The following is an 18373-nucleotide window of genomic DNA, read 5'->3' as shown; positions in this document are numbered from 1 at the left end:
GTGTCAGGTCTTATGCTTAAGTCTTTGATCCATCAAATGCCTTTCTATACTAGGTATTAGGTTGGTGCAAAAGTAATTCTGGTTTAAAAGGTTAATAATTGCAAAAACTGCAATTACTTTTGCACCAACCTAATATTATGTGCTAGGCAAAGGACTCTATAGGATGTGATGAGTAAGCAGAGGGTCTTATGCTAAGTGCCCATAATAGCTGAAGTGGGGGACACAGTGAGAAGTAGGGAAGTAATAAAGGATACAGATCTCAGAGCTACAGACACCAAATTCCTCTGTGGGAAAATGGGGTGGGGGGGCAACACACGCTTCCCAGGAGATTTGACATTTTCCTTGGGTGGGTGTGAGACTCGCCACTGCTTGAGACGTACTCAAGAGACATAGCAGAAAAGGACAGAGTAATTTAGTGTGGCTAACACTAGGGACACTGAGCTATGACTCCTTGTCCAAGACTCAGGACCCGGACTCTTCCTTTTCTGTAGGGATACCCCATTCAAAAGCCCAGAGCACTGGAGGTTCAACAGGCTCCTATGGCTGGTTAGAAGATATTGCGAGGGAGCTTTCCTGAAGGACCGACAGTGGAGGCTACTAGCATCAAAAGCTTGAATTGGGGTCTACATTAGAGTAATGGGTGGGTTGGAAATGTTTAGAGAACCCAGAACAGTGGAGGAAACACATTTCTAGGGGTGAGGCAGGGCACATAACAAAGTAGGCCAGTAGAGTTGCTGAAGCAACCCTCCCCACCCCCAGATCTACACCTTGGCCCTTATCCAAAGGTGAGTGGTTAAGTTAATGGCTTCTGTCCTTCAGATGGAGCAGGTAGGGTTGAATTTCCTTCCCTCCTTCACTTGGACCAGAGATAAAACATGAGGGAACTCAGAGGTTTCAGTCCATCCTACAGCTGATGCAAGATGCAACCCATCCCAACCCTCCTGACCACTCTACTGCTGCTGCCTCTTGTACTTCCAGGACAGCCTCAGGTACAGGCGGAGGGTGGAGGGGTCACAAGCAGGGAGGGAGATGGTTCTGTACTTTTGGCTGGCTTCCCTCACTGCTCTGATCCTTTTCAAGAACCCCCAGGCTCTGGGAGAGAGTGAAGGTGGAGAGGGACACATGGAAGGAGGGTGGGGTACTCTGCCTGCTCTGATGACCTCTGCTTCATTATCCCCCGCAGCTAAACTATTGGGCTGGAGTTGCAGGCTGAAGACACAGCCAGATTAACTACCAGGGCCACAGAAGCTATGTGTGGGGCTATTCAGAGAAGGGCAGGGCCACATCTAACTTCTTGAAGATTCTGTAAAGAAACTCCAGCTGGTGCCGCAGTCCTAATCAACAACTTGGGAAGTAGTCTTGGATTCAGTACTGGCTCATCCAGCTCCAAGTGGGAGTGGAGAGATGGACATAGGGGATCATAATAACTAATGGGCTGATGAGAGTCTCAATAACCAATGATAATAACCATAAGCTAGTAAGAGTCTCTACATATATGTATAATTCTTAAAATAAAACACAAGTATTCTCATTTACACACAAGGACACTGGGACAGAGAGATTAAGTAATTTGCCTATTTTCACTGAGTCAGAAGTAGAACTCAGACATTCTGGCTCTAGAATCAGTGGGTTTATAAGTAAGATGATAAGTAAAGGGGAGAAAACCCCAAATTATGCATCTTTTACCCTTAGAACCTTTCTCCCCTTATTCTATTTAGCTGAGCAAGGCAGCTGCCTCCCACTTTCACTCTGGTGGCCTGCATTGCATACCCACCCCAACATAACTCGGAGCTCTGCTGCTCCCTTAGGAATAAAAGCAAAAGATCTAGTACAAACATGAGACCTGCAGGCAGCTTGCAGCTTGCTCACTTATTAATCATGTGACCTAGTGAAATATTTTTTTAAATTCTCAGAAACTCTGTTTTTTCAATTATAAGATGTGGATTACAAGTCCTACCTTGTCACATTCTTGTGAATGCCGTATATGAGTCCAGAACGGTGCCCCATGGTGCAGTTCATATTAATTTTCTTTCTTTGACGATTTGAAACTCTCCGTTCCTGCTGTCTTCAAGACAAAGTGGGAATATATTAAATCTCTGTGGTGGGGGTACTGCAGAGAACCACAGCCCCTGAGCTGGTCCTTTGTACTTCTCTTAGCACCTTTCCTCTCTCCCCCAGAGCATCAAGGAAAAGTCTGCTTCCAGCTATATGAATGGCAGCCAGATCGAGCCAATACATGAGGTAGGGTGAGGGTGGTCCTACCAGTAAGAGCGGGAAGGGGACTGTGGCTTCAATTCTGGGAAGTCAAGGAAAAGGTCTCTCAAACCCATGGCAGAAGGAAGCCCAGGCAGTCATGAACAACCTCCTGTGCAGACAGCTGTTCTCGGGCACACCAGAGCAGGGTCAGACTCTTCTCCAGCCTCATGTTGCTAAACAGCACTTTGTGCCCCAACATATATGCTTAATGTGCCTGTAACCATGCTTTTGCAGCTTATAAGAGGTGTGCCAGGCTCCATGGATAAAGATGGCACATGCCATTGTGTGGTTTACCTGCCCAACAACGCCATCTACCTACAGCAGCTGGAACAGCTACAGAGTACAGCCCTGGAGCTTATGGACAAGTATGAGCAGGAGCTGTCCAGGGTGAGTGCTGGAGTTGGCGGCTGGGGCTGGGGCTGGGGCTGGGGCGGGAGGAGCACAGGTACAGCCTCTCCCAGACCCAGCTCGGGAATGAGCCCTGGTAGTAGAGAAGAAGCTGAAGGAAGTCTAGCCCTCTTCTTTGAGGTGATTCTTTAGTATGAAGGGAAAATTAGGTACTGTTTTGGGATCTCCAGAGATAGTAACAATACAGAGATGCTTATGTAGGCAATACTTCCTACATTAATGGGTGAATTAATTTTTATTTTATTTTATTGGGGAATATTGGGGAACAGTGCATTTCTCCAGGGCCCATCAGCTCCAAATCGTTGTCCTTCAATCTAATTGTGGAGAGCACAGCTCAGCTCCAAGTCCAGTCACCATTTTCAACATTTAGTGGCAGGGGGTGCAGCCCACCGTCCCATGCAGGAATTGAACAGGCAACCTTGCTGTTCAGAGGTCACACTCTAACCAATTGAGCCATCTGGCCGCCCCTAATGGGTGAATGAATAAATGAATATGGATCCACTGGGAAATGGGAAGAGGATATAGAACATGAAAAGGCTTGGAAGTGGGATGACCGGTGCAAAGCAGGCAGGAAAGAGTTTGAGGAAGAGTTAAAATGGAGGCAATATATGGAGAGATTTGTAGGCCAAGCTGGTGAGCTCGGAATTGATGTTGTAAGTAAGGATGAGTGAATAGAAATGTTGCATCAGCAGTGTGATGTGGGCACTTGCTTTTTGTAATGGTTACTAGTGGAGCTCCTGGGGAAGGTTGATGGGATGGTGCCAGACTGGAAGCTGGAAGTCTGTCCATTTACATACTCACTAAACTAGTTTGGAGAGTGTGTGGCTTTAACCAGAAAAGGAAAGATAGAATCTGGATGATGCAGGGGAAAGAGTTATTATTTTTCATGCAGTGAAAAGGGTACTAGTGTCCTCCACTTTGAAATAGGGATAACACTAATGCTCCCCTCAAGAGCTGTTCATGGAAGCAAGTAAGGTGGCAGATATGAGAGAATTTTGCAGGCTATGTGGCACTGTTGGGGGATGTGAATGCATGGGAAGAGCCATAGGTGTTGTGGTTTGGGGAAACTGTCTGACCATACCCCCATGCCCAGGTCAGTGAGTATGCAAGCGCCATTGAAGATCAGGAGAACCAGATCCTGGAAATGAACAGTGCCCTGAAGTCCAGAAATCCTACTTTCCTGGCTTCCTCCTATGAGTTCCCAGCTTTCGACCTGCTGCGCCTGGAGCTGGAGGGAGCACAGGAGTTGGTGGCCCAGCTTAAGACTAAGGGAAGACTTAGTGGGGTCAGGGACCTCCTCCATGAACTCCAGAGCCAGGTATGTGGATGGATTAAAGAATCTCTCTTCCCTTCATATCCTCCTGTCTTATCTAATTCAAATTTGACAGTTTCCAAAATCACTTCTTTCTGAGGAAGAAGATCCTGTGCTGAGAAACATGGGAGCTTGAGTTTGGTTCTTAACAACAGTCAGTGAACTACATTCCTGGTCTCTCATTTCTACAGGTGGCTAATGCTAGCCTCACACTCAAGCTTCTGGCTGACTCTGACCAGCGCAGCTTCCGTGCTCTCCGCCAGGAGGTAGATGTCCTGGAAAGCCGGCTACATGAGTGTGAGAGGGAGAAGGAGCAAGAAGAGACCTCCATACATCCTGACCCACCCCTGTCCCCAGGTGAGGTCTCAGATGAGATCTTCCCAAGATATCATCTCCCCAAGGACAGGGTTGGACATGCAGGGCTACCTGTGATATACTGAGGGGTGGGCAGTTGAAATCTTGATGTAGAATAAATCTTCCATTTCCTTGTTTCGTTATCAGTAAGGGATGCAGACCAAGATTGACACATTCTCACACATGGGCATATCCACATACACACACATGTAAATACACCCATAATCAGACATAAACACTAACCTTTATTCATACACAATTATACCTCCTTATACATTTATATATGCACCCAGGTGCATGAACATACACTCAAATGCACACATGGTTATTATACTTTCATATTCTCCTCCCGGAGGGTCATGTGCTTCACGCCTAGCTGATACCTTGCCTGCTCTCTTCTCTAGGTTCTTGTGCCCATGGAGGCCTCCAGAAAGTCAGCAGACCTCTCGTGGTGCAGCTTAATTGGAGAGGCTTCTCTTATAAGGCGGGTGCCTGGGGCCGAGACTCGGCCCCCAGTCCAGCCTCTTCCCTCTACTGGGTGGCCCCTCTGCGTGCAGATGGCAGGTGAGTACAGGAGGATTTCTCTTCTGGAATGAACCAGGTTCATTCCAAATGTTTCCTACCCTGCCCTAATAGGTTTCTTTGTGGCCCCATCCCTGCTTCTTCTATTTCAGGTGTGCTCCTGGGCAAACTTAGCCTAGGCCTGACAGATTACCTCCTGGTGCTCCTCTCATGGGTTAAAGATGGACCAGACTGCCCTGAGCTCCCTTCACAAATTCACTGTCTGAAATTTCTAATCCCCTTGTAATCCAGAGCTGGTTCTATTCCTAACCTGATTTTATCTCAAGAACAAACTCTTATACATCTGGGCCTCAGAATCCTATCTTCTGCTTAGAAGAAGTTCAGAGGATGAACTTGACAAAGCTTGAGTCTTGGAGTCAAACAGCCCTGTGTATGAATCTCAGTACTGCCACTTAAGCTAAGTGACCTTGGAGAAATGAATTAACATCTCAGATGTATTCTTAGCTAGATATAAAATGAGAGTAATTAAATATATGAGACTATCATGTAAGATTACATAGTAGGTGCAGATAAATATTTGTTAGAGGAAAGAACAGCTAAATGAGTCAATGAGTAGGTGAGTTAGCCCTTCAATAAACTGGCAGTCTGGCTAGGAAGGCAGGGAGTTTGAAGTCAGTACATAGAGAAGTGTGATACAGAACCAACTGAGTAGTAGGTCATGGGAGAGAAGGATAAATGTGGGTTGAACCAGTCATTGAAGAACCCCAGTTGAAGCTCATCTTAGAAAGATGAGCTTTTTACTGATAATAATGCTCCCCAATTCTTATAGACATTTTGTAGCACGCGAAACATGTTTACATGCTTCTGTTTTTTAAATCCTCTCAAAATCTCTGTGGGTAAGGCAGGGCATACTACCCAATATTAACAGATGGAAATACTCTTAAGTCAGGAATGATTTAAGGGACTTTCCAAAGTGAACTTCTGAGCATAAATCTCCCTGAATCCAGCTTCATAACTATGTCCTGCTACAGGGTACCTCTGTCTCAAGGTCAGGTGCAAGGCAGTGAAGTCTAGGCACAGAAGATTATCCATAAAGAAGAAGAAAAAAATAATAGCTACCATTTGCTGATTGCTTACTTTGAGATGACTACTCTAGGAATTATTTTATTTGCATTATCTTGGTCAGTCCGGACAATCAAGGAGGTAGATTCTTTTGTTTTTCCTTTTAGGAATTTACTTATGAGCCGATTGACCTTTCGCCAATTACTTAACCGTTCTGTGACCCAGTCTCCTAATCTGTGGGGATAAAGCCTATCTGACAGTGCTTTTATTATAATTAAATGAGACAGTGCATGCACAATGCCTATTAGGCATTGTGGCAGTTGATGTTATTACTATTGTTACTTTTTTAAAAAACAATTATTTATTCTATCATAGGCTATTGTAAGTAAAAAAAACCCAAAACAATTAAAAATCCATTCTGTTTGATTCCAAAGCCCCCGCTATGAAATAGAACACGAGCGTGTCCATTTTTAATAGCAATTTTGTTACCCTCCTTCTTGCTTCTTGCTGATAATTCGGTGTGGGACTTGGCCTAGGTACTTTGACTACTACCGGCTGCACAAATCCTATGACGACCTGGTACTGCTGAAGAACTACGAGCAGTGGAAGATAGGCTATGGTGATGGCAGTGGCAATACTGTGTACAAGAACTTCATGTACTTTAACTACTACGGCACAGGTGAAATGGCCAAGGTGGACCTCTCCTCCAACAGCCTGGTTCTGCGGCGCCCATTGCCTGGTGCCACCTACAACAACCGCTTCTCCTATGCTGGTGTGCCCTGGAAAGACTTAGACTTTGCCGGTGATGAGAAGGGGCTGTGGGTTCTCTATGCCACTGAAGAGAGCAAGGGAAACCTGGTTGTGAGTCTCCTCAATGCCAGCACCTTAGAAGTGGAGAAAACCTGGCGCACCAGCCAGTACAAGCCAGCTCTGTCAGGGGCGTTCATGGCCTGTGGGGTGCTGTACGCCTTACGCTCACTGAGCACCCGCCAAGAGGAGATCTTCTATGCCTTTGATACCACCACTGGGCAGGAGTTCCAGCTGAGCATCCTGCTGGATAAGATGCTGGAAACACTACAGGGCATCAACTACTGCCCCTTAGATCACAAGCTGTATGTCTACAATGATGGCTACCTGGTCAATTATGACCTCAGCTTCGTGACACTGAAGAGCAGGCCACCAGCCAAAAGACCCTCAGGCACTCCGGCTCCACCAAAAGCTGTCAAACGCAACAAGGCCTCTAGGACCTGAGACTCCAGGGCAGAGCACTGGTAGAAGCATGTTCTCCTCTTCACCCCCAAGTGGACCACTCCCCCAATGGCCATCAGCCCTAATGATTAGTGGCATTGATTATATATCTAGTTAGTTCTTTATACGCTATCTCAATCAGCACATTAAAGTTCTCTTTAAGAATGGTCTAGGTGGATTTGATTGGGAAACAAAATATGAGATGGAAAATGTTCCTCTTTCTTTACCAGATTCCAAATTGTAGGAGCCGGATGTATCATTTTAAGAACAGATCTCATATTCTGTGTTTTGAGGACTCTGTGAGCTAGCTTTGGAATTGTTTAAGTCTCAGGTTGAGAGCCTCTGGTTCTGGTGCAGAAGACCCAGGGGAGTTGTTATTAGAGTGGGATGTGCAAGTTCCCTTTTTTATCCCCAACCTCCTGTGTGGTAACGGGAAAAAAGAGGCAGTGTCTTGGTGTGAAAGTCAATGTTTCATTGTCCTGAATTAATCTCAATTTTGAATGCAATTGAGAGAGGGGCTTAGGTCTGAGTCCTACTCTAAGAAGTGAGCAACTGATGGCTGAGCTTGATGTGGTCTGATGTGGATTGGGCTGGAGGTCCAGACATTCTCAATACAGAATCCTTTGGTGTAATAGCAAGAAGTCTCCTAGCCAGCTATCTGTAATTTCTTTGCTCATCTTCAACACACTTAGAACATATAGGCCTGGACTCTCTGCTTGACCCTTACCTTTCTGCGTGGTACACCTCCCCTCCAGGCAGGTAGAACATTCAAAGTTTCAGACCCTGAAGTCTTCACAGTCACACAGAAACCAGAATACTTCACACACACTGTCTCATGTCTACACTTTCACATATGCATTCACAAATATATATCCAATCAGACGTATGCCTTCTCATTCTTACATATACAATATTTCCATCCACACCCAAACATCAACATAGATATAAATATCATTTAAGCCTATTCACTAACAGAAAATTAATCTGCTACCCAGATAAAAATCAAGTACCATCCTCCAAATCGTGTTACATGGAACTGGAAGTCACTAAAACTAATAAGCTCCTTCCTATGGGAGAGATTCCATTCTTACCCACAGGTATGTGGTTTTATCTATGACTTCAATAGACCTAACTTTTCATACAGCAAGCTTAACATTCCTATAAGGAGCCCAAACTTATCACCAGAGAAATACACATCCCACACAAACAATCTGGTTTTTTTTTTCTTTTTTTAATAGTTCCATTTTAAGAACGTTGTCCTCAGTTTTTTCGAAAATTATCTTATTTTATTTCATTCATGGAGATCTGGACAAATATGGTTTCCTTTTCCAGCTAGTCCTGGCAGGGACTGTGAGGCCAGATTAACATCACAATATCCCTTTTCTGAAGAGGTTATGTTCCTGATGGGTGGGGCAGGGGGAGGGGCAGCCCTGGGAGGAGTCATTTCCACTTAGCTCACCTTGCATCAACTGTGAATCAGTAGCTACGACAGGCTTCAGCTGGCCACATCTGGAGAACTGGGGTGGGGGTAGAACATTGCAAAATACCTGGCCCCAGCCTGGTCACTCATCCTTTTTTGGGCAAAAAGGAAGCTAGCCTGTGGCCTGAGAATATAACACCTGAGACAGGGCCCAGTGGAACAATCTGTCTGCCCTCATCCTTCCTGGCCCCGCTTTTATCTGCTCCCCATCTGCCTACCCACTAAGGTCCATGCCACATATCTTCTCTCAAACACCCAGAATGGCTCCGGCTGGGCGTCCTTCAGGTCTGCCTGCAGACAAGAACATCTCTCTGAGTGTCATTCGAGTGATAGTGAAGACACCAGGCAAGCAGAAAGACTTTATGATAACTGAAGATACCTCGGTAAGGCAGTTTAAGGAGAAGCTATCGGCTCACTTTAAATGCCAAATGGACCAATTAGTACTGGTTTTCATGGGCCGTCTTCTCAAAGACCATGACATACTGAGTCAGTGGGGCATCCTAGATGGCCACACCATCCACTTGGTCATCAAATCTAAACAAGGATCCAGATCCCTGGCCCATTCCTCCCAGAAACTTGTGACCAATGAGCCCTGCTACCAGGACAGAAACACCAGAGGAAACAGCAGTGGGGTATACCAACCTGCTAGTGTGAGTCACACCCCAGTGGAATCAGCTCTGTCTGTAGAGCCTGACGCATCTCAGGTGCATACCCAGCACCTCGAAGTGGGAAGTCCAGAGCATGCAGCACAGGAGGTGGAGAATCCTAGCATCCAGCAGCTTCTGTCCAACACAGATCTCATGATACAGCTCATCTCAGAGCACCCAGACATGCAGCAATTGATGCAGCAGAACCCAGAAGTCTCACACATCCTTAACAATTCTGAGACCCTACGGCAGATGCTGGAGCTGGCCAGGAACCTTGCCTTGATTCAAGAGATCATGCAGATCCAGCAATCTGCACAGAATCTTGAGCATTCACTGAACACACCATCACAGCTGGACGGAGAGACAATGCCAGGTGGGTCCAATGCCTTGGGTCAGAGCCATGCTGATTCCAATGACCAAATGCTGAACAGCTCCCAAGATTCCTTTAGGGACAACATTTTCACAGCTCTCCTGAGAGGACAAGCACTGGAACATGTCCAGTCCTCACCCCCATCTCCACCCTCACCCCAGGAAAAGTGGGACCAGCTCCTTAAAACTCAAGTCATCTGTATTAGTTCTTGTGGTTTATCTTCAATGACCTCAGACAGTGCAACTCCCAACAAGGTGTATCATACTTCTAGGGCCAATACTGCTGCTAATTCCAGCAAGGGCCAGAGTCATACCTGTACCATTCAGCAGCCAGCTGGGGTACCTGCCTTACCTAACATAGAGATCACCCAGCAGCCCCAGGAAGAAGGCAAAGATGCCACCTTCTCTCTAGATAGCTCTGACCAGAGGTTAGAGGATGAGCAGACCAGCTCTCAGATCACAGGAAGCATGATGCAATTGCTTTTGAACAACTCCTGCCTGGCAGCCCAGATGATGTCGTTCATGAGTATATCCCAGCTGAGTGAACAGTGGAGGCAGCAGCTGCCCACCTTCCTGCAGCAGACACAGCTTTCTGACATGCTTATAGCCCTAGCCAACCCTAAGGCCTTGCAAGTAATGCTGAATATTGAGGAGGGTGTGCAGCAGCTGGCCACTGAGGCTCCCGTTCTTCTGCCTTGGGTTGCACCTTACCTCTGGGGCCTGGGCTGGCTTCCTGCCCCCAGCTGCAGCAACCCTGACACAGAGCCCTGGGAATGGGATGTGCCAGATATGGCTGAGACCAAAGGGCCCGTGTGCAGCCACAAATCTGGAGCACTTCTGCAGAAGCTACAATCCCTAGCTAGAGATCCTTCCCACATTCCGCAAGCCCCTGAGAGTCGTTTCAGCAAGCAAATGGAGACTCTTCAGGCCATGGGATTTGAAAACCATCACGCCAATCTGCAGGCGCTCATTGCCACTGCGGGGGACACCAGCGCTGCTATTCGCAAGCTCAAGAGATTCCAGGGGTTCTAACAACCATGCCTGCCTATTTGCTTGTTACCTGCATGCTGACCCACTTGACCACCTCTTCTGCTTTTTCCTCCTCTTCTGATGCTTCCAGCCAGGAGAAGTCTTGGAGCAGGAGAAACCAACCAATGCTTTCTCTACTGAATAATAGACCACTGTCTGAGGCTGGAAGACCTGTCAATAAAATGGCTACACCCACTTGCTCCCATCTGAGGTTTGGCTTTGTTTCTTTTGCGAAAAGAGGCAACTATCTGTGTGTGATATCCCTGTCTCATCTACCTACATACATGAGCAGGTACACACACACACACACACATATCACATGCATATGTTAATACAGAGAGTCATCATTGCACACATAGACCACAAGCACAGACATCATGCCACACTCACATACCAAAGAACATGCATATGTATATACACATATACAAGTTCACACAGCTGAAGATTCCCATATATAGGCACATAAAGTCAATAAACAGGACAGATATACACACCCCTGTGTATACACATATATACGCACACACATAGGGTACATAAACAGACCCACATGTAAGGAAGACAAAGCATTCAAAAGGGAAAAACCCTACACATAGACTCAGATACTTAGTCATAAAGACTTCTTTGATTTCTCAAATCCAAATTGTTCCAAGTTTGAAACTGGAAGAAGAAAAACCTGGTGGGCCAGAGTAGGAAAAAATCCACATTTAAGTCAGGTCTTGATATATGTCCTCATAGGAGTCTTCTACTAATTGCCATGTTTACAATCATAGGGCTTTGCTGGACTGTTACTATTCTCTCCTAGCACAGAGAAATACAGTTGCTGCCACCCTCATCCATATTCCATGCACAAAAAAACCAGGCATCTGTGGGGCACATCTTTCAACAATATCATTCTTCAGCATAGCTAATGTGTATAGCTTATGTTTTCTACAGTTAGCCAATGTCACCTTCCTCCTCTTCCTGCCTCACCAAGAGTATTTCAGCCGATTGGTATGAAAATTTAAATTGTGGTTCAATTACTCAATTATTAAATAATTTAATAAGCTCTTGCCATAATTTAAGAAGTCAAATATTTAGACATTGAATAAATAGTAGTGATAAAACAAAGACTATTTCTGTAGTTTACTTTTTTTGTGTGGGGATACAAACAGTATTTAACTTATAGACATGTTAGGTGCTGATACGCGCTATGAAGAAAAATGAAGCAGGTTAAGCTGTTCTAAATAGGGAATAGTCAGAAAAGGCCTCTCTGAAAAGGTGGCAGTTGAGCAGAAATTAGAAGGAATTAGGAGAGGTGAACATGCAATTCCTTGGGAGAATTATGTTCCAGGCAGAGAGGGCTGAATAAAAAAAGTAAAAGCCCTGAGGTAGGAGTATTTTTGTAACTGAAGTATAGCAAGGAGATGATGTAGCTGGAGTTGAGTGAACAAAAAAATGGGGGCAAAAGAGGACATCAGAGGAATCATGCAGAAACTTTGTAGGTCTTTTAAGTACTTTGGATTTTACTATGAAAATCACTGCTAGATTTTGAGCAAAGGAATGGAGTGATTCAATTTATCAGTCTGGCTTCTGAGCGGGGAATTCTGTGGTAAAGGAAAATGTTGGAAGCAGTAATACTAATTGGTGTTTTTGTGATAGAGCAGGTAGGAGATGGTAGTGTCTGAGAGTAGGGTGGCAGCAGAGGAGGTGGTGAGAAGTGTTCAGATTCTGGACTGCAAAGGGGATCCACAGAGTAGTGCGTGCCCCTCACAGACCACCCATCCTCCAGCCTTGACAAAACCTTCACTCTTGGCAAGAGCAAAGGACAGATCCATAGAACTCTGACTGTGTCTTGCAAACATACTGCCAAAGACGCCCACTTCACCACGACAATCTACCAAAAAGGTACATCACAAGAAAGAAATTACAGCTAAAACTGATTTTTTCCCTCCCCAGTAAGACATATCTATTAATCCAATTAAGCCTTAGATCTTGATTGCCTCAGTTTACATAAAAAGCCCAAGCTCTCCAGGTTACCTTTCTAATTCTTATCCCAATATGCTTGAAAATCTCTCATCTGACTCAGTGTTCCACTCATCATCAATTCTCCAAACCTTTCCACTGTACCATTTAGAACTCACGGTTTAGCAACAGCAAAACCCTTATATCCACAGCTTTCAAAATGTGCCCTCACCTTTCTTCTATAACTGAAATCTGGCTGTCCACTGAGGATACTGCTTCTCCAGCTATGCTGGCTGCTTCTTTCATTCCCTGTGGACTTAGAAGTGGGGTTGGTGTTCTCCTTGAAACTTCTTTTGCTTCCTGACCACTATTCTCTAGTTTCAACACTATGATCTATGATCTATCAGTATAATCATTCTGGCATAATACCTAGCAAACTCACCATGGCATATCCAACTCTGCCCAGTCTCTGAGTAAGCAGAGAAAAGCAGAGAACTGTGCTGACTAGTCCTGCCTAAATTAATTACCAACGGCCTTAACTGGTCTGGTAGTAATCTTACTACATTTTCCTACTCCAATAATTCTCACCGGAATCTGCATCAGAATCACCTGGAGAGTGTCTCTCATGTGGGGTCTCCGCTCCCGCTCTCCAAACAAAAACGCAGGATATGATGAAGCCAAAAAGGAACACCAACGGAGCCATAGATAGGGAAGTCATACCACTATATTTTCGCTTTTGGCTGGGTTGGAGACACAGAAAGCAGGAGCCGCAATCCAACATCCGCTTCTCTGCCAACCAACCAACCCCCTAGTGTAGCCATGGTAGTTATATTAGTGGCTAATGACTAACTGGTTACAGCTGATGGCCATCTACTACCAGAGCCAACACCTTTCCATGTGAGGCCGAGAGCCTGGATACTGCTCTCTGGGACTCTGTCCCCATAGTGTCACAACTCAGATTTCTGAGCTCTATTCCAAGAGTTTCTCACTCAGTAGGTCTAGATTGGATCCCCAGAGTTTGTATTTGTAAGTTTCCAGGTGATGCTGATACTGTTGGTCTGGGGACCACACTTGGAGATCCAGTGCCCTAGATAATTCACTACCTTATTCGTTGAGATCATTTGATACCCTTTCTGCTCTTCTCAAACCTTTACCATCATCTCCTTTTCTTTTTTTAATTAAAGTTTATTGGAGTGACAACTGTTAGCAAAGTTACATAGATTTCAGGTGTACAATTCTGTATTACATCATCTATAAATCCTATTGTGTGTTCACCACCCAGAGTCAGTTCTCCTTCCATCACCATATATTTGATCCCCTTTACCCTCATCTACCACCTCACTCCCCCTTTACCCTCTGGTCACCATCTCCTTTTCTATTCTCAACCACAGCTGATGTTTTGCTTATTCCAACAAGAAGACAAAAGTGATCAAAAGTGACTTACACTAGTGTCCACCACTAAATCCACCGACTAACTTGCATCTGTACCTGTACACTCTGTCTTCCAACCTATTGTATCGAATAAACTGGCCATACTCCTAAATAAGCTCTCCACTAATCTATCTACTCAGTAATTTACTCTTACAATTATTTCATCTTTCTCCTATATCAATTTTTTCCTATTGAATTGTTCCCATCAGAATAAAATACGATTTAATATTCTCATCTTAAGAAAAAAACAAAACAAAAATATTTTATCCTCACATTCTCATACAGCTACTATCCTTCTTTTCTCATTTAAAATACTCTTGTTGGATTCACTTTTTTCCCAATTCATTTGCTTTTAAACCCATTCCATTCAGGTTTTCTGTCCCTTCCATTCTTCCAAATCTGGTCCCATCATGGTTCCAATTCTCTCTTGTCAAATCCAGTATCAATTCTCAGTCTTTATCATACTTACTTACCAGCATCATTTGACATATTTTGTAATCTCTCCTTTTGAAACACTTCATCTGCTCTTCTCATTCTCTATGCTTTTTTGACTTTATTCTTTTAAATATCCTTTGCTGAATTCATCTAATCTTCCAGACTTCTAAATATTGTAGTGCCCCTGACTCAGTCTTTTTACCTCTATCCTTTTCCTGTACTCACTAATCTCATGATTCTAAATACGTTGTCAATGTGAATGAACTCTAGACTCATGACACTGAATTACCTTTTTACATTTCCGTTTGGATATAAAATAGACATCTCAGATATATGTAAAACTGAACTCTTAATGTTCTGTTTAACAACTATATTTCCTGTTTTTTGTTTTATCTCAATACATGGCCAATCCATTCTTTGAGCTCTTCTGGGGATAATAATGATTTTTTTAAAAAGTAAAATAAAAATTTCATGTCATCTTTGACCCCTTTCTCATACTTTAGTAGTTAATCTCTTGCCCATCAGAAATTCAATACTTTGAAAATATATAAAGAATTCATGGCTAATGTTGAATCAGAGAAAAGACAGGAATATAAGATGCCAGGGAGAAGAGGGTTGACTGGAGAGTAGCTGAATTTGTCTTAATGGGGACACAAAAGATTAAGGAGTCTTTCTTAATTGTCTAATCCAAGTGCATCTCCACATAGCACATAGCAGGGTATGTGGAAGGAGGACTCTTGGTCTAAGAAGAAGGGTCATCCCAGGTCCCTCATTATGAAAAATGCAATTGAGATAATGGAAGTAGGAAAGTTAAAGGTTGGGAGAGACGATGTTCCCAGGGACCCAGAGCACCTTGTAGAAATCTCAAGAATCCATTGTATGAGACGGTGATGTCAGCGCTGAGGTCACAGAGGTGAACTGATGGAGAGGGTTCCAGCTCAGAAAGCTTCAGGGGTGGCTGTTCAGCAAGATGAGGGTGGTTTGGAGCCCTGTATAAGAGGAAAAACGGGGTCACAGCTGATTGGTATGTATTCCCTAAACTGGGCCCTTCTTCCTGCCATTGTCCCTTCACTCATCAACAGTAGACCTCTTTCCCAGGGCCACGGGTGTCCCTTTCCTGACCCCAACATCTCTCAAATCCTTCATCCTTCTAAAGCATCCTGTCCCAGGAACCTCACAGCTCTTTCCATGTGGCCCTCCAGTTCCCCCACCTTGAGATTCCAGGCCCTCTTTCTGTTCACATTTCCTACTTTTACCATTGCCCAAAAGAATGATCTTGGTCTCCCATTCCCATTTCCCAGCTGTGTCCCCACAGACCCGGGCCTCCTGCTGCCCACCATGGCCAAAAGTGGAGAGGCCCTGCCACAGGGCAGCCCAGCATTAGTCCAGGATCCCCACCTCATCAAGGTGACAGTGAAGACGCCCAAAGACAAAGAGGATTTCTCAGTTACAGACACTTGCACCATCCAGCAGCTGAAGGAAGAGGTAGCTCAGCGCTTCAAGGCTCACCCTGATCAGTTGGTCCTAATCTTTGCTGGCAAAATCCTCAAAGACCCTGACTCATTGGCACAGTGTGGAGTACGAGATGGCCTCACTGTTCACCTGGTCATCAAGATGCAGCGCCGTACCATGGGCACTGAGTGCCCAGCTGCTTCAATCCCAACCCGAGACCCAAGCCCTGGAGTTCTCCCTCAGCCAAGCTCCATTAATCCAGCAGATGGGCCACCCACCTTTAACTTAGGTGTCCTCACAGGCCTCAGTGGGTTGGGCCTGACCTCTGGTAGTTTCTCTGACCAGCCAAGCTCACTGATGTGGCAGCATGCATCTGTGCCTGAGTTTTTGGCTCAGATCATTGATGACCCCTTCATCCAAAGTCTGCTGTCCAACACAGGCCTAGTGCGCCGGCTGGTTCTTGACAACCCCCATATACAGCAGCTGATCCAGCACAACCCTGAGATTGGACATATTCTCAACAACCCTGAAATCATGAGGCAGACACTGGAGTTTCTACGCAACCCTGCCATGATGCAGGAGATGATGCGTAGCCAGGACAGGGCACTCAGTAACTTGGAGAGCATCCCAGGTGGCTACAATGTGCTTCGGACCATGTACACAGATATTATGGACCCAATGCTTAATGCAGTTCAGGAGCAGTTTGGTGGCAATCCCTTTGCTGCTACCACTACTGCTAATGCTACCACCAACAGCAGCCAACCTTCAAGGACAGAGAATTGTGACCCTCTTCCCAACCCCTGGGCTTCCACATGTGGAGGTTCGGGTGGCAGGCGAGGCAGGCAGCCTGGGGAGCAAGATGTATCTGAAATTAGAAATAGGGTTCCCAACATTCTGGGTAATATAGGGCTCTATGACTGTCTCCAATTACATGAGACCCCTCAGTCCCTGAGAACCTACTTGCAGGGGACTGCATCCACCGCCCTCAGCCCAAGTCAAGAAGCACAGCCACCAGGAAACCAGGTTCCTCCACCTTCACCCTCATCCCAGAAACCTGAGTCAGGCCAGCTGCTCCCCAAGGAATCAGTAGCAATCAAAGGAACACCCTGCTGCCCAGGGTTGCTGAAATACCCCACAGAGAATAGTACTAGACAAAATGGAGGCCAAGACAGTATGACAGGGAATGGCTCTACTTGTCACAGCACCAGCATGCCTGATCTTGTCTCGGGGCTGGGAAGTGCTGCCAGGACCCCATTTGTTTCTTCACCACCAGCCCCGATGGTGGCTACCCCTGGAATCTCTGAGCATGCCTGGCTGCCACCACTAGCTTACCCAAGACCTCTGAGGCCAGCCAGCATGAATCAGGTCCCACAGTTGCATGCTGAGATGCACCGGCAGCTGCCAGTGCTGCTGCACCTTCAGGCAGCCATGGCAAACCCTCGTGCCATGCGTGCTCTACTGCAGATTGAGCAGGGTCTGCAGGTCCTAGCTACTGAAGCACCCCATCTCCTACTCTGGTTCATGCCTTGCCTAGCAGGGTTTGGAAATATGGCAGGAGGTACAGAGCCTAGAGAGGGCACCCTTATGCCTGAGGATCTCCCCCCAGCCCCAGCTCCTGAGGTTTCTCCAGCACAGGGCTCTGTGGAGTCCGGCCTCCATTCCACACCCTTCCTCCAGATACTGCAAGCCCTAGCTACTGCCAATTCCCAGCAGCCCGAGACACACTTCCGGGTGCAGCTAGAACGACTGCGGGCCATGGGCTTTCTGAACCCTGAAGCCAATCTCCAGGCCCTCATTGCCACAGAGGGTGATGTGGATGCTGCAGCAGAGAGGCTGAGGCAGTCATAGGTGGCCCAAGTTGTTCAGACCATATCTTTTCCTCTGTGTTCTTTCCCCGATATCCCATTGCCCAGCTCCCCTATTCTTGAATGCAGCCGCACTACGAACCAAATTTACTATTATGCCCTTTACTGTGGAGACAATGTTGTTCCAGAGTCAATGAGGAAGAATGAGAGACAGAAACAGGGTGGGGGTGCTGTGAGTGACCCAACTACTCCTGCCACTGTACCAACGTGGGACACCAGTCTGAGCTCTGCACATACCTGTCTTGAGATGCAATTACATCCAATCTCCAGTATCAGTTGCTTCTTGAGTCTGATTCTTTGTTGGCTGTGAGAAAAGGGAGCATATGGGAAAAGAGGTGGTGGTGATAAGAGCGACTGTGCATGAATGGGAGGGCTTGAGAGGAAAGTGAAAGGTCTGAAGTTAGAAGATTAAGAGGCATGGAGAACAGAGGAAGGAGAGCTGAGGCAGCTTGTATGTGCCTCCAGAGGTCCCCAGGTTCTCTGTCCTGTAGGAGCTGCCACCATGTACTCTGTTCAGCAGCCTGGCTAAAAAGTGAGAGTGGGCACAGTTTCTTCTTTTTAT

The 18373-nt window shown here is 45.8% G+C and overlaps 3 protein-coding genes across 4 annotated transcripts; all 3 read left to right on the top strand.

The window, feature by feature from the left end:
• Positions 1-852: 852 nt before the first annotated feature.
• LOC109436926 (olfactomedin-4) lies at positions 853-8356 on the top strand. 2 transcript variants are annotated; one of them, XM_074337135.1, is made up of 7 exons: positions 853-989; positions 2179-2241; positions 2491-2643; positions 3758-3982; positions 4168-4333; positions 4735-4894; positions 6451-8356. In XM_074337135.1, the coding sequence occupies exons 1-7, from the start codon at positions 921-923 to the stop codon at positions 7163-7165; spliced, it is 1551 nt and encodes a 516-aa protein (XP_074193236.1). In that variant the 5' UTR covers positions 853-920; the 3' UTR covers positions 7166-8356. The 2 variants fall into 2 exon arrangements, with proteins under 2 accessions (XP_074193236.1, XP_074193237.1); XM_074337136.1 differs by lacking the exon at positions 2179-2241.
• Positions 8357-8617: 261 nt separating this feature from the next.
• UBQLNL (ubiquilin like) lies at positions 8618-11565 on the top strand. The gene has a single exon (XM_019715805.2). It carries the CDS (start codon positions 8873-8875, stop codon positions 10688-10690), a length of 1818 nt encoding a protein of 605 aa, XP_019571364.2. The 5' UTR covers positions 8618-8872; the 3' UTR covers positions 10691-11565.
• Positions 11566-15832: 4267 nt separating this feature from the next.
• On the top strand, positions 15833-17794 carry LOC109436959 (ubiquilin-3). The gene has a single exon (XM_019715840.2). It carries the CDS (start codon positions 15833-15835, stop codon positions 17792-17794), a length of 1962 nt encoding a protein of 653 aa, XP_019571399.2.
• The last annotated feature ends 579 nt before the right edge of the window (positions 17795-18373 follow it).

The sequence above is a fragment of the Rhinolophus sinicus genome, linkage group LG06 (assembly GCF_036562045.2).
Source record: "Rhinolophus sinicus isolate RSC01 linkage group LG06, ASM3656204v1, whole genome shotgun sequence".
In the NCBI taxonomy this organism is placed as follows: Eukaryota; Metazoa; Chordata; class Mammalia; order Chiroptera; family Rhinolophidae; genus Rhinolophus; species Rhinolophus sinicus.
This window is presented reverse-complemented; position numbering and strand designations above follow the sequence as displayed.